This window comes from Hippopotamus amphibius, chromosome 12 (genome assembly GCF_030028045.1).
Source record: "Hippopotamus amphibius kiboko isolate mHipAmp2 chromosome 12, mHipAmp2.hap2, whole genome shotgun sequence".
Classification (NCBI taxonomy): Eukaryota; Metazoa; Chordata; class Mammalia; order Artiodactyla; family Hippopotamidae; genus Hippopotamus; species Hippopotamus amphibius.
In genome coordinates this window covers 41501039-41517850 of record NC_080197.1, presented here as the reverse complement: position 1 = coordinate 41517850, position 16812 = coordinate 41501039, and the positions used below count along the sequence as shown (strand labels likewise).

Sequence of the window (16812 nt, the reverse complement as noted above, 5' to 3'; positions counted from 1 at the left end):
ATTTGCTTTTTTGGTATGAAGCTTCATGAGCTGCTTGTATATTTTGGAGGTTAATCCTTTGTCCGTTGTTTCATAGGCAATTATTTTTTCCCATTCTGAGGGTTGCCTTTTAGTCTTGTTTATGGTTTCTTTTGCTGTGCAAAAGCTTTTAAGTTTCATGAGATCCCATGCTTGTCGTTTCTTAATTTATTTCCAAAGCTTTGTGGACTGGTAAATTTATTTGTTTGAGAAAGAGGAATAATGCTTGCTTAAAATACTTAAAATTCAGGAGACTGTTCTGAACAAATCTTCCTGGCAACAGAGAAAATGGATGTTATAAAAACTCTGTGTCTCTAATTCCAACAAATTCAGTGGGTGTTCATTTGAAAGCACCCTACAGATTACAACAGCGGTGTCACCCCCACACGTGACAGGCATATTAACTCGAATGGGATGTTCGAGGAGAGGCAACTTTTGTCAATATCTCAGGCATTCCTTCTTATTCGAGGCAGGCAAGGTCATTAATTTATTTCTTGAGGCACAAACATCACAATTCAGTTGCTTAGCTTATAATAAAAAATACCAGAAAAGTACCATTAAGGTGGGATGAGCTGGCTACCAGCCAAGATGGCCTCACCATTCGCAGTGGGGGCGGGGTGGGATAGGAAAGTCTTTCCTTAAAATTCCCAGAGAAAGAAAATTCTGGACCTTTCTGGCTAATTAGGGCAACCCATATAGAAGAAATTTTATTACTAGACTCTAGAAAAGACTCCTTGTTCTTTGATCCTATTTAGTAAAAAAATCCAAATTGTTCACACAAAAGAATTCCCCTTGATAAATAGTGCTTTGATGATGGCTAGGGTTTATTATGTAAGTCCATTGCACATCTAGTCCATTTACATTTACCTTTCCTGTGGTACATTTGAGTTTATTTTGCTTTAAATGCAGTGATTTAGGAGATTATATAAAATGATCTGCAGACTTCTTAAATGTTTCTAATGAAAATGTCAGGTGTGCCAAAGTAATGCCCAGTGTTCACAAGTTTGAAAGCTGCTTATAACTCAAAGATACAAAATTGTCTAGCAATAAAGTATCTGGTTTATGAAAAATGTTCAATTACATGATTCAGGAGTTTTCCAGCCCTGAATCTTTCAGTGTCATCAAAAATGTCTCATACTGGGACAGAGGTAATTTTTTGAATAATTCATTCTTATTTTCTAATTATAAATATGTTAATTAGAGGAAACTGAAAATATAGAGGTGAGCAAATAAGGAAAAAACATGCACAATCTCACTGTACAGAGGTAACTACTGATATTTCATACACATCCTTCCAGCATTTCAGTGTTTTTATATATATTCATATATATATACACATACTTTTAATTTACGGATTTTTCACTCTGTATGATACTTTGTCTTCTGCTTTCTTAACAATATATTTCAAAAAAAATGCCATGTCCTAAGATAGTCATTTAGTTTATGATAGTTTTATTTTTAATGGTTGCACAGTATTTCATAATAATTGGTACTACTTATTAAATATTTACTGTGTGACATTCACCACTGTCGTTTATTTCAACCCTATGACAATTCTGTAGGGCAGACGATATTATTAACTCCATTTTTAAGATGAAAAGAACTGAGGCACAGAGAGGTTAAGTCACTTATCTAAATTCACATGACTTGTAAGTGGCAGAGCTGGGATTCAAGTCCAGACAGTCTGCTTCTAGGCTGAGCACTTAGCCTCTAGGCTATGGAATGCATAGTGGAATAGTATACCACCACACAATAGTTTATTTAACATGTTCTCTAGTTGTTTGCTTGTTTGTAGGGATTTTTTCTAATAAATAAAGCTATACACACACAAATTTTTTGCACATTTCTGATGATCTCATTAGATAATAGACATTTATTTCAAAAAAGGTTAGGACCATTTCTAAGAGGTGTACATTTTATCCTGTCATATTTCTGAGAGGCCCATTCTAATATCTAACTTTAAGTTGGCCTTTCTCTTCTGGTGTTTAAAGCTTCAGCTCTAACACTCCATAGATGACCTGACCAGACAAATGAAGAATAAAAATGCTTGTGCCATAATTACTTTTACTTTTGACAGATCTATTTATAATTTATTCAGTAGATGTGGTTTTGTTTTCCCTGCAGGATCCAAAAAATGTCTTATTTAGTAGGTCTGACTATATATATTGAAGCTCATTTCCGAAGGATAATTTCCTCTCACCTTTTGTCTTAATTTAGATAGTTGTTCTAGTCATTATCTTAAAATATACCTGCTTTCTTCCATTTTAAAAACAAAACAAGAAAAAAATGAAAAAATAAAAAAAGGGTCTTCCGTTTCTTATACTCTATGTTACAAAAACATTTTAGAACAGAATCTGACAGTACTGACTCCTCTGCCTGAATGGTTTCCTCTTTAACAGTTATTTCACTTGTGTGTGTGTGCACGCATGCCATTTTGGGTGTTCACGGTAGCTATGGACGTCTCTTCCATAGTAGACTATGAGCTCCTTGAAGGGTGTCTTGTTCTTGTACCCTTCTTGACACAAAACAAGGACTTCATAAATATTTGAGTAAATAAATGAATGAAGAAAAGCAAGGCATGATACCATGGTAGTTTAGAAGCAGATGTCTTTTAAATCTAGGGATTCACTGAAGGGTTCATAGAAGAGATGATATTGGAGCTATTCTTTGAAAAATGGACTGGTCTTCAATGGGCAAAAATGTGGGAGAAAATCATTCCAGCAAATGGGGCGATGTAACCTAAGGTTATGAGGGTGCAGTTCAAGGTCTTGGGGGGAAAGGAAAAGCAACCTAGAAAATACAGTGGAACAGTGGCATATCAAGCCATTATTATCAAGGCAGGTTAGGTCAAGGAGGGTTTTGAATTCCAGGGTCAGAAGTCTGGACTTCATTAGGCAATAGAAAGTCAGTAAGATTCTTTTATTTTCATGTTTGTTTGCTTATATTTGTGTGCATCTTTTGGGAGGAGTAAGGTGGAGAGGTAACAGTACTGGAGTTATACTTTATCAAGAATAACCTGGGGGTGGGGAGCTTTGTTAGCTGTATTATGTGTTCACACGAAAGTAATGCTAACATCTGCAACAAATAACCCCCCAATTTCAGTGGCTTAACACATTCAACAGTCCAGTGTGGATGTTCCTGGTTGGTGGTAAATTTTCTCTGTGGGGCTGTGCTAGAGCCTCGGGGAGAAGCTCCATCTACTTCTTAGCTGCCTTGGCCCAGAAATGTTACTCTTCCCTTTTACTTCCCCTCCTTTGGTGAGAACTAGTCACATGGATGTGAAGGGAGCTGGGAAACGTGGTCTCTGACTGGGAGCCGCCTCCCAGCAACAAGTCTTTCTTGTGCGCTGAGGATGACAAATCTTTGGTGGACAGAGCTTTCTCTGCCACAGAGTTCGAGGAAGAACACTAGAATGGGAGGCCCCCAAGAAGCCTTTACAACAAGCCCGCATGGGTAGAAATTCTGGCCTGAACCAGGTTAAGGACAGAAGGGATGTGACTGAGAGGATGGGCAACAAGTTGTTTTCAAGGTTATTAAATTTTTGAAGCACTTCTGAATCAAGTACAAATTGAGAAGGAGTTTCAGAACAACTTGTGAGCTGAGTGTTTATATTTCGAAATTAGTTGAGATCATCTCTCAGTTTCTCCCCAGGTGTTATTTAGTGTTCCCCAAATAAATGATGCAATCAGTTCTGGTCCACAGTCTAAGTTTAATTCGAAGTCAGAAATCGGAGAATGAGATGTTTCTCAGCGAAGCTATTAGGATAATTCACCTACATCACCCTAGTCCCAAAATCCTTTCCAAAAGACAGATGAGAACAATAGCAACATATTTTTACATTGATTTACCAAGAGTCGATTTATACCTTACTTCTTTCTTCCAGAGGGCTTACTTTCAGAGTTTACCAAAACCTTCTTTGATTCTCAGAGAAATCCTGGTAATGATGTTAGACTCATCTTTCCCACCAGTTTGCATGAGGCTTGACTAATAAAAAGGATTGTGAAGTGCGTGATTACTCGACGACTTGGGTGCTGTGAAAGCCTGGTCTCCTAATCGCTTTCATTAACCACCACTGGAACAGGCTCTGGGCTTTTAATTATCAGCATATTCATTTTAAGAATTAGATGAGGTGATATCTCCTTGTTAATGTGACTATGAGACAGCAAGATTAATAAACTTGGCCCCTGGGTACTTGCTTATTATTTTACTAATTGCTAAACAAAAGAAATTAATAAAGACAGAGCAATGGCCCGTCATTAACTAAATCTAAAATTCCCGTGTCCAGGGTCCAGGTCTGAGGTTAAGTGCGGTCTCTCTCTCTCTCTCTTTTTTTTTAATGTAGAGACTTTCTGTAGGAAAAAAATATGCCTGTGACTGAGAGACTGATCAAAATGAACTACCTACAATTTAACAAGAACCCTGACGGAAAAGAACAGAAATGTGGCTAAAGAGAAACTTCAAAGCTTTTTCTAGATGTATGAAAATGTCTCAACAACTGCTATTTGACATTGTGAAGAAGGTGCCCAGGAGAGAGCCTAGCAGTGACTCCGAGGAGGAAAACCGAACCCCCTGACCGGGCGGTGGCAGGCAGGTGGGCTGAGTAGTCGGCCCTGTCCTGAGAGGACAGCTCTCCCAGCCGCAGGGAATCATGGCTAATGGCCTCACAGTGGTGAGGACGGGGCTGTCAAGTCCTTCTGGACTCATGTGGGGGCAGGAGAGCTAATCTGAATTTAACCTCTGGCATGAGGTCACTTCTATCCTCTATATAGACAATGCTCCTCTCACCAATATTGTATATTTTACATGGGGAGTGAGGAGCAAAAGCTGGAATCCTACTGAAGCCTTACTTAGCAATCGCTCACGTTCTCTTCTGATCTAAATAAGTCATTCCACACACTGTTTCACTACAAAGCCCTTTCACAGAGGCTTATTCGTTTTATCCTCAAAGCCTGGGGCAGGGCTCCTATCCCTGTTCCGTTTTACAGATGGGGATGACAGTTGGAGGGGAGGGAGTATAGCTTAATAACGTCCAAAGCATCCTCCAATTTAGCTATTCCATCCAGTCCCACCCGCCTCGATTTTATAAACACAGGAAGCTCGCACCCACTAGGAATGGGGAAAACAGACTGCATTTGGATTTGACATTCTCTCCACCGCTTAGGGTGCCAGGGATGATGAAAAGTGATCCGTCAAAAGGCAGGCACAGGAGAGCACGGGAAGGCAGAGATCTCTACTGCCGGATTGTTGGCGCCTGAACAAGAAGCCCTTGCTCAGTGTCCACGTGAGCAGTTGTCCGCTAGGAAATTCCCTACCGATAATTCCCGGTTACTATCACAACTGGAAGGAAAAGGAGAGCACAGGAAATGCGATAATGCAGGGCCCACTCTTTCCACCAGAAACGTGGGGTCAGACAGGTCTGGGTTCAAACTGTGGCTCCACTGCTGGTGAGCCCTGCAAACCTGGCCCTGTGACTTAACCTGCACTGTGATTTCCTGATGCAAACGACAAGGACAATGATAGGACGCGTCTCACTGAGTGGCTCTGTGACCTAAATGACATGGTGTACATAACACACCAACCCCTGGCTATTATAATCACCTTTCTCACCCCGTCAGACCCCACTGCCATCTTCTGCCTTAGTTACATCTACCGTCTAAAGGATTTACCCGATATCACCTTGTAGTATCAGCCGTCTTTCTTAACGAAAACGCCTCATCTCCTCAAGTCAAGTGTAGTGTTTGAAAGATGGAGATCTACCTTCTTGGGCCTCCCTAGAGCGCTCAGCACTGTGTTATGTACACAGCGGGTGTTTCAAAAGACATTTCTGGATTAATGCCACCTGGGTATCCAGCTCTGACCACATTCTCACTTTCTCCTTATTACCGAGAGCTTGAGAGGCAATGGAAATTTTAATGGAAAAAGGCCTGGAGGTGGGAGAGGGTAGGGGCAGGGCCCACTAGTGTTGCTGGAAAAAATGTGAATTTACTATGAATCAAATTGGCCAAGATTAGGTTTATTCCACTCTTTAGTTACGTCCTTAGGCGTCCTGGAGAAAATAAATTCTACCTCATAGGGTTTATGTTAAGGTATGTAATAGGTGTTGGCATGTGCAAGGGGCCCAGCAAATGTTAAGTCTTTTTCTCTACATTGATGACATCAGTGAAATGTAAAACATTTATATATTTTCCTTCCCGTACAGCTGCCGTTACTAGGTTGGGTAGCTACCAGCACAATTACCTTTGCAATACCTAAACCGTGTTCATACATATAGGCCAGATTGAACATGGCTTGTGCGCTGTGGTATTTGTCGGCTGCGATGCTGTAATGTGTGGCTGCTGTTTGATAGTCTTTCTTAGTCCCGTAGCCATAGTAATGGTAATCGCCAATTTTCACTCTAGCGAATGCGTTGCCTGATAGAAATATTAGAAAGAGGAGAGTGATAACTCAAATGATTCACGTGTAGTTCCTAGTAACTCAACCTAATGATAATCTGTATAAAAAAGAAAAAAAAAAACCACTCAGAATCCCAGAAGGAGGATTAGATATGATTTATGGCTATAACACACAACGCTAGCTGTCTTCATTGTAGGATAACTCCCACAGTATAGTACAAATGTTCTTAAAGAATACAAAATTATTAATTTTACCTTTTAGATTCATTTTTTGAAGGTAGGTCAACTCTTGGGAAATTGGATCCCACCCCTCCTTTTCTTAGTCTGCACTCCTGAAGCTCCGCTCTCCTGCAACACCAGTTTCTGCCCCTTTTCTACTCCCATGAGTCATCGAAACACACTCTGGTATCTTCTATGAACAAAACCAAACTTTTATCCCACTTCTTTATCCTCATTTCTAACTAACTCCTCATTTCTCTGTTCACGTCACACTCAGCCTTTTCAAAAGTGTGTCCCACACGCGCTGTCTCCAAAGCTTTTCCTCCCACATACACTTCAACCCACCCCAGTCTGGCTTCTGCCCCCTCCTCCAAGAAACTTCTATATCCAAGGTGGTCAACGACCTCCATGCAACCAAATCCCCTCGCACTTCCTGTCCTCATCTCCCTGGACTGCTAAGCAGCACTGGAATCACTGGACGACCTGCCCAAGCCTTTTCTTCTCTTGACTCCCCATCCTGCCTCATAAACCTCTCCTTTTCAAACTCTTCCCTGACTCCTCCTCTACCCCACTTCTAAATGTTGGAATATCAAGGCCTCGTTACTGACTCCTTTTCCCCCAACTTCTCTCCCTTCTTCTCTCTCCTCTCCTCCCTCCCCCTCCTCTCTCTACCACTCTGCTCTATCTCAACTCTCTTTCCAGGTGATCTCATCTAGTTCCATGGCTCTCGGTTTACTGTTCCTGAATCTGTATCTATAGTCCTGTCTCTCTCTAAGCCCCAGATTCTTTTTTTTTTATAGATTTATTTTCTTGCCATGTTGTTTTTTGTTTGTTTTTAATTAATTTATTTTTATTCACTGGCTGTGTTGGGTCTTCATTGTTGCACGCGGGCTTTCTGTAGTTGTGGAAAGCAGGGGCTACTCTTTGTTGTAATGTGCAGACTTCTCATGGCGGTGGCTTCTCTTGTTGTAGAGCACGGGCTCTAGGTGCATGGGCTGCAGTAGTTGTGGAGCATGGGCTCATTAGTTGTGGCTCACAAAGCCCAGATTTTTACAAGTGTCCTCTTGACTTATCTGCCTGGATCTCAGACTTATAACATCCAATAGAGATTCCTAACTCCCTGCTACCCCTTCCCCCAAATTCATCAGTTTCTTTCCTCTATGAGTGCCAGCACCATCACTTTTCAGACCATAAATCTAGGGGAATCATTCCCAGTTCTTTCCCCTCACTTTCATTATCAAATCCATCAGCAAGTCCTGTTGGTTCTACCTCTAAAACACACCCGTTTCTCGCCATCTCCTCTACCATCTAGTCTACGCCTGGAATACTACAGCAGCCTCCAAACTGTGCTTTCAGCTCCACTTTTCAATCTGCTCTCCACACAACAGCCAAGATGATCTTTTTCAAATGTAAAATCGAATCATGTTATTCCCTGTGTTAAAACCCCCGAGTGCTTCACTTTGCACTTGGAATAACATCTAGGTTCCTTACCTGAACTACAGATTGTGTCTTATCTGTCTTCTGCCTCTCTGACTGGTCTTATCACATGTCACTTTCTCAGCATGCTCTGGCCTTCTTAATATTCCTTCAGCACACCAAGCTCATTCCTGCCTCAGGATCGCTGCAGTAAGATTCTTCAAGCCCCTCTGCCTGGTGTGTTTGGAGTTCCTCTGACTCATCATTCTGGTCTCACCGCAAATGTCACTTCCCTCCTAGAGCCTTCTCTGACTACCTTGTCAGACTACACCCCAGTAGATATCCATCCCATCTCCATTTTTTATTTCCTCACAGCACGTATCACTGTTATTTGTTTACTAGTTTATTTGCTCTCTTTCTCTTACATGAGGGAGAATTTTGAAGCTCTTGATCACTGATGTAGTACCAGGACTAGAATGGGACTTGATAAATATTTATGGAATGAATGGATAGACATGGCACGAAACTTTTTAGAAAATGCTTTCCCCAGATGTGAAGTATTTTAGAACCTTAGTTTCCAATAAACATGAAAATACTTAGGAGTAGAAAAAAAGTTCACATGACTTTTTAAGATATGAGACTTCAGTCTATTGAAGGCCACTTAGAGATGACCTGTAAGGGTCTCTTTGGGGTCCACGTTTTCATTCACTAGGACTATGTTGATTGAAAAGATGATGGAATGCTCATGTAGGGCATCCACTTCAGCTGTGGCCAACCCTGCTGGCACGGTCTAGGCTTACTTGGAAAAGGGGAAAGTACCCTGTGTGGTAGGGTCTGACGTGTCTCCTTAAGGGCTATAGGACTTCTTCCAAGTTTTTCTCCCCATTTGGACTAATGCAAAGCCTAAAATTTTTTGGAATTAATTCCTTTGGGTTCTGAAGTTCTTTTAATCTTCTGGAACCCTATACCAAAATGTAATACCATGAGCCATCTTTTGCTTTCTCTGAGTAGAAGTAACGTCATAAAATTCTTAAGCTGTCAAAGATATTAGTTGTCAGGATTTGCTTCCCAGATCCTTCAAAATGTACAGGTAGCTGGGGGCAAGACCTTATAGAAATGATGCCCAGGAGAGGGGCCTGGAGAGGCAAGAGACCCCTCGAGCTCTAAAGAGAAACCTACCTCCCTCTCTAATTTTGCCCAAACCTGCCTTCTGTTGACCCCAAGATTCCTTCTGCACCATAACCACAAAAGAACAGCGCTCTGCATTTTCAAGCTTTACAAGAAGTAAGCAGGACCCCTGGGGTCTCTAAGAATGAAAGGTTGTGAAGAAGCAGCTTCTCCAGAGGATTCAGCTCCACCCTAATTCAGAGACTGTCGGGGCACGTGACAATCCTGACAGGCTCCCAGGGCGTCACTAGACAGTGGGAGGGATTTCCCCTCCAGTTTCACAGTCACAGGGTGGTGACTGAGTCCCGACGGTTCAGCACCCTCCTCACACGCAGCAGCTCCTGAAGGAAGCACCGCCAGTGACTGATTGGAAACCTAATTTCCCGTTAACAGCTTTCCTAACCTCAGAACAGCTATTCAGCAGTCACATCTTTGGAGATAATCATGCCTGACCTCTCTGGTGACACATAATTATTTTTAGTGGTCTGATATTTTTTATATTGGTGAATTCTGTTTAATATTAATGTCCTCTCACTTTCAATGTCTCTTTTCCTTGGTGAAATTTCCACAGCATTTCCTGGCTTGGAATAAACCTGTATTTGTTACAATTGAGGGATTTGCCACAGCTGAGAGGTTGCTGGTGCTGTTTCCCCACTCCAGACATTTTGGAAAACACAGACTTCTTTTTTAGGGAATTTCTCACTAAAATCACATGGATGGCTTGCTGCTACGGTACCAGCTCGGCTGGATCTGAGAAGGTACCACTGTGACTTTTTTCTTCTGCCTCATATTAGCATCAGCTGAGAATTGTTTTTTATCCCACTCAATTCTTGTAGAAAAGGGATGATTCGGCCTTAGCATGAGATGATTTTAAGAAACTTAATTGGAAGTAAAATTGCTCTCTTACTGTAAGAGAGTACCTCACATATACAAATGCCAATAGTGACAGCTTTGCAGAATCTCTCTGCGTTTAGTAATATAATTTTAGGGAAAGAAAGGGATGAGACATAGTGATGCAAATGCCACCTGCCACTGGTTTCCCACCAGCCCACCAGCGCTATCTTACACCCTTACAGCCAGGCTGAGGGTGGGGTCTTGCTAATTAATTCTTTTTCTTTTCCCTGATGCTACCATGCTAATGGTTATAATTAAGACCTGCAGTTTGTGGTAATCCTCCCTGTGATATTTTAAAAGAAAAATCAAACAAGTCTTAGAGCCATAAGTAATTTTACCTATAAACTCATTAAAACATAGGTCATATCTCTGATAAGTTCAGAAAAAACTCAGCAAATGAGTGACTGAAGCCAGACCAAGAAAACTGATTTCTTGAGTAAAACTGCCACGTTTCAGACAACCGTTTTGGTGGCATGGAGATAGAGCCATGGAAATAGCCCTACGGTTTGCTAAACCGGGGACCTTGAGAATAACAAAAGAAATCCCCGGAAATGACCTCTAACCAAAGACTGACCCTAACATCAGTGTGAAATACCACCTACTAGATATTCTGCACCTTGTTGCCTAGGTGCCCGAGAACTCAGCTGGAGCAAATCAGATGAATAATAGAGGACAGGGGTCAAGTAGTGCTCATTTTTATCTAAGTTCTATACCTTGAATGGCAGCTCGATTCCATAGGAGAAGGGCCATTGGGTACATCTTCTCTTTTTCAAGGATTTTAGCCTTTTCTGAAAAAGTAAAATAAAAAAAAAAAAAAGGAGACATTCCATTAGGAAGGCTTAAAATGCCCCTGTAGTAAAGTCATATATGCATATGTACGACTGGGGAATTGCAGAGAATTTTAACTTATCTTACTAGATTCCAAAATGAATGCTGAATTGCTTTGAGCTACTTCATACCCCATTTCTGCAAGTAGTGCATATTGTACAAGAGAAGAATCTATATCACCGTTCTGATAGGCAAAGTACGCTGTCAGGAATGTCTCAGCCCAGTGGCCTAGTTCACAGACACCTTTATAAAGCTGTGTAAGGAAAGAGAAATCAAGGAGACTAGTTAGGCGATACACTTCATTCCAGGTAAACGATAAATGACATCAGTCTTCAGTTCCTGCTGGCTGGTCAGGCAAGTATTTTAGGTCTAAAGCATGGCTTTTGAAAATTATTTAGGATGAGGAGTTAATACCTTTCATAGGCACAAAGAAAACAAGTGTGTTTTTGTTTTTGTTTGTCTTGAGCTTAAACTTCCTGAGGCTTATTTTAAATTTGCATAATGAACTTTTCTGACTTGGAGCCTACATGGCAGGACAAGTATATACCGACTTCTATTTTTTTAATAAAAGGGTCTTCCTGGACACTGCTGCCCTGCAAGGGTGAGTTATAAGGCTGCAGCTGACGTGGAGAAGAGAGAAGGAAGGGAAGACAGTGCCTGAGGCTGTAGGTGACGTAACCGTGAGGGAGGTGTGCAGAGCTCTGTGGGGCCAACCTGCAACTTAGCTGAATAGCCCTTATGTAAGTGAAAGAGGTTAACCATACATAATTCATTAGGAAGTTGGCAAAGGAGCAAATCTAAAGATAGATTATTAGCTGGCAGCTTTTGAAACGAGTTTCAGAGGAGCCAGATTGCAACATGGAGGTATTTATTTTGGTGCAGGGGAAATTTTAATAAATCAATGAAGGACATTAAGGTCCTAAAAACATTCTTCTGAAAAGTGCATCACCATCCCGGGCTGAAAGAATTCGCTTTGTCAGTTGTCACCCGAATCATCAAAAAACCTAAGGCTTGCGTTCTGGGAAGAAGTGGGCTACATTTTCTACGCTAAATCAAGCCTTTTGTTTCCCAAGTTGCAACTCCCAATCCCACTAGAAGTGCAAATTGCCCTGGCGATTTGATCAAAGGCTGAAACAGAGCTCCGTGACTCAGTTCTGAAGTGAGCTCTGAACTTGATGAAAAGCCGAATGCAAGAGAGGAGGGATCATTTCTCTTCCTCCCTTTCCCACTCTGAGTTACATCACTGCTCTTCCTCCCTGGCAAATGTCAGTGTTCACATTGTCAGCTGAAGGAAACAAGATAATATCTATACAATCAAAGGCACCAACAATTTAAGGACAGTATCGCCTCCTCTGTGTGATAAATGGAAAGTACTTTAGAAACAGCCTGTGATTTACCTCCACGGCGGTTCTGCACGATCGTAGCACGCCTGTTCCTGTGGCGTACATCTCGGCCAGATAATAAATGGCGAGGGGCTGCCCACTCTGAGATGCCAAGTAAAAATATTTGAAGGCAAGTTTATAATCCTTCCATACTCCAGAGCCAGCTGAAAATTAAAATTATTTTGAGCCACCCCTTATTTACATTATTTTTTACATTTTCATCTATGGACGTAATGGTCATACTGATTCCTGCTATTTTAAATAGATGAGAAAAGCCAACCAAAAGTCAAGCGACACTAGATCCACTATTTGGGGGGAGAAAAAGTTGAGATAGAGTATAAGTGAGAATACGGAAATGTATGTTCTCAATGCATTCAGAAAACTGAAGGAGAAGTACTCTAGTCTCATGAAAACATCTCCTCAATATGGCATAACTGAAGTTAATAAAAAGGAGACCAAGTGGTAGTCTCTGAGGACCAGAAGCCCCTCCATGATGTGTGTCACCATCCCTGTCATCCTTCCACACCTGGAGACCAGTATAGCTCGTCTCAGCCATAACTATGGAGTTTGGAGCAGGCCAATCACAGCTCCAGGAGGCTCAGCTCAGACTCAACTCGTTGCTTGGAACAAGGAGAGGCATTTGGAGCTAGGACGGAAAATCAGCTTCTCCCAGCAGCTGGGATTCTTGTCCTGGCTCTCCCGTTACTCCTTTTGTGACTGGGGCACCCCAGGCACTTCATTTGCAAAAGGAAGGACGTTCACTAGGTAGGTCTGAAATTGCCTTCCAGCCCTAACATCTCTTAGCCTTTAGAAGCAGCGCCCTGTTGCTGCTAAGAGCAAAGGCTCTGGAGGTAGAGCACTTGGGTTTGAGCCCCACCTCCACCAAGTGCATGATCTTGTGTAAGATGTTTGACCTTGATATAGCTCAGTTTGCTCATCTAGAAACTGTGGGATACCCCCAGGTGTGTTGAGAGGACTAAATGATGAAATATATATGAAGACTTGAACATTAGCTGTAACTATTACTCTTTTTCTAGAAGCTTGAGGAATCTGATAGATCCTGGGCCTGGGACTTGAAATAAACCAGAATAAAAAGGCTATCTTAGGCAACCTCCCAAAAGTGCATAGAACAGGCCCTCTACCTGGGCCATTGTGGGAGATGCCAGCTGACCAGGTCTGACTTCCTGATGATGTAGTCTGCTGTTGCCCTTGCTCCACCTCTGACGGGAAGGACTCAGCAGGGACACTCAGGTGTGTTCAGATCTCCTGATACATGTCTTGCCCACTCTCTCTCTCTCTCTCAGTCCTCACAAAACTTATCACAAACCTTCGGGGCTTTCTGAGACCACCTACCCCAGTCACTCTAGCTTGGCTCTCAGAAGATGACTTGGTACCTCTGAGCTCATTGAGGGAACCCTCATATTACCTTTCCTCACTTACCTCTCTCCCCCGATTTACAACTGCACCATCTATTCCACCATATCTCCAGTCTTTGAGGGTGAGAAATCCCCCCTCTTTAACAAAGCTAATGAGGCCCCCACCTACCTGGACCTGATCAGATACTTTCGGATTTGCCACTGGTCAGATAAGATCAGAAATGCCACCTCAATTTTCCTAGAACCTCTTCATCAATTATCTCACCTTCCCTATGACACATTAACCACCGCCACTGGCTGGCTCTCCTTTTTTCTGTCAAAAATTATACTCAGGTCTCTCATCATCTTAAAAACAACTCCCTCTTGATTCTTCATCCCCCTCATGCTACTACCCCATCTCTCTCCTCCATTGAAAGGCACACTACTTCCAAGAATACTTTTACTCATCTACTTCCTCACCTTCCATTTATGGCTTAACCTGCTGTATCTGGCTTCCATCCCAACCAGTTCAATGACCTCACACACATCCTCCTTATTGACAAGTCTCACAGATACTTGGCCCTTTCTTCCTTTTTTTTTTTCTTTTGGAAAAGTGAGAACCAGGTTTTTCACTGAATTTCAGAGGGGTGCTCATTCATTTATTCTTTCTTGAAAGTTCTATCCTTTGTCCTACTTAAGGCCACCTCCCCCCACCCCATACCCCTGACCATGCCTTTTCAGTCTTCTTGTGACCTCTCTTTCTCTGCCCATCTTTTCTATATGGCACCAGGGACCACCAGATTTCTCAGCATGGCCCTCTGCTCCTTCCTCTCACACTCCTTCTTTCCCTTTGCAACCTCAGCTACTCTTAACTAACACCTGTATGCTGATGCCACCCAAATCTTTCTCTCCAAGTCTGACCTTTCTGTGAGATCCATACTTGATTCTGGGTTGTGCGCTGGGCGTCACGAGGCACCTCAAACAAAATTTTCAAAGGTGAGCTTTCTGATTGCACCTCCTTGCCTCTGCCCCCAAATGGTGTCCTCTTCCTCTGTCTTCTTCAAATTCCTCCTCAAATTGCTGCCCAAATGTTCTATCTAAACCACTCACACCAACCCTTTGATTTGTGTTAAAAAAGGAGCAGACTTAATGATGCATTTGTCATTCTAAGTAAAGCAGCCATATGTGCAGCACTTACAGTAGTACATGAAGCCTAACTGAAACTGTGCGTTGGGCCATCCCTTCTCTGCAGCTTTCTGAAAGTATTTAAGTGCTTCTGCATAATTCTGCAAGATAATTACACTTTGTTACTCAGAGGTACATGCATAACTCCATGGTAACAATTGCCTTCTACTTTTTTGAAGAGTTTAGTTAGTGTCCTATGTGATTTAGGCTAATTAAAATAGTATTGGAAGAATTACACATTTTATTTCATTATTATAATAGATTCTATTAAGAAATAATTGTCTCATTTTCATTGTAAATTATGTCTTTTCATACACTGACAGTAGGTTCTGTTAGATACTGCAGGAAGGCCACTCAAAAGACAGAAGTTAAACTAAGATAAATTTATCAAAAAAAATCCTCATGGGTTAGAGGATTCCTAAGGTTACTTAGACTCTGTGATTGTAAGATACAGTAAGGGTTGTTATTCTTGTCACAAGCTTGTTCGATGTGTCTTTGGCAAATATTTCACTGGATTCTTTTATTATCTATTATCAGGTATCAGACCTTGGCAAACCAAGTAATAGAGACTAATTCCTTTAAATTAATCAACAATCATGAATTTCACCTTAATAAATTGCTAGAAACATGTTGAAAGGAAATTAAAATTGTTTAACTTACCACAGGAACTCCTTTCCCGTAAAAGTAAAGAAGACCGAGCCCATGGAGACCAATGGCATTGCCCTAAAGCAGGTTTAAAAATCCAAGTCAAGTCCCAGAAGCATTCCCGATAAGGAAAAGTATTGCAGAACCATTCACAATATTTGAAATATACCCAGTAAGAGATGAACTAAGGCAGGTGAATCAGGCAGTTAGTGTTATTCTGACCCTCTCTGGTTCCTCCTTTCACACTTTCATAACCCACCTCTGACTAGAAGAAAAAAAAAAAAGAGGGAGATGAAAGTCAAATCTTTCCTCCAATCTTTCATTCAGCATTTATGTAGTGCTTGCTTTGTGTGTGACTCCATAACAGACATTGGGCAGAGATAGGAGGTGAAAGTCAAAAGAATGATAAATCATGATCCCTGCCTTATAGGCTCGTGGGCTCTGACCCACTAGGTAGGACCTCTTAATCATGTCAAATGTGGTAAGTTGTGTAGTAGAAACAGATGGAGAGTGTTGTGGGCACCTAGAAGAGGGACACTCAACCTCTGGTTGAGACTAGGGACTGAGCATATTGAGTTGTCAGAGGTGGTGACATTTGAGCTGGGTCTTAAAGGATGTATAAGTTTTTCAGAAGGGAGAAGGCTATCTAGACAGCTGTTACTTGCTTTGGTCAAAGGATGTTGACATAAATGGCCAAACAACATTATAGAGACTCTGTGAATTTCAATCCAGCCATTATGGATGGTAAAGCACTGTTGACATATGTTTCTTTTTCTTTTCTTTTCTTTTTTTTTTATAAATTTATTTCTTTATTTTATTGGCTGTGTTGGGTCTTCCTTGCTGCACACAGGCTTTTTCTAGTTGTGGCGAGTGGGGGCTACTCTTCCTTGTGGTGCATGGGCTTCTCATTGTGGTGGCCTCTCTTGTTGTAGAGCACGGGCTCCAGGTGCATGGGCTTCAGTAGTTGCAGCACATGGGCTCAATAGTTGTGGCTCATGGGCTCTAGAGCGAAGGCTCAGTAGTTGTGGCACACGGGCTTAGTTGCTCCGCGGCATGTGGCATCTTCCCAGGGCAGGGATCGAACCCATGTCCCCTGAATTGGCAGGCGGATTCTTACCCACTGCGCCACCTAGGAAGTCTGACATATGTTTCTTTATTCAAATTTTACTGCTTATAAAGTTTATAGTATTTCCTCAGGAACTTAAGTCCTGATAGAAAACTCTCCAAATTTCTTTTTACCACCTAAATGTATTTATTTGTAATTATTTTTAATAATTTAATACTTGAAATGTATAATAATTATTGTAGATC

At 41.7% G+C, this 16812-nt stretch overlaps 1 protein-coding gene across 1 annotated transcript in view; it reads right to left on the bottom strand.

The window, feature by feature from the left end:
• Positions 1-16812, bottom strand: part of SEL1L2 (SEL1L2 adaptor subunit of ERAD E3 ubiquitin ligase) — a 112300-nt gene that overhangs the window by 9340 nt on the left and 86148 nt on the right. Inside the window, exons 13-18 of the mRNA XM_057704090.1 lie at positions 15517-15579; positions 14870-14957; positions 12332-12480; positions 11022-11187; positions 10820-10894; positions 6256-6428 (exon numbers count right to left, since the gene is read on the bottom strand). Of these exons, the coding sequence (XP_057560073.1) occupies positions 6256-6428; positions 10820-10894; positions 11022-11187; positions 12332-12480; positions 14870-14957; positions 15517-15579 (714 nt within the window). The remainder of the gene's footprint in view (positions 1-6255; positions 6429-10819; positions 10895-11021; positions 11188-12331; positions 12481-14869; positions 14958-15516; positions 15580-16812) is intronic.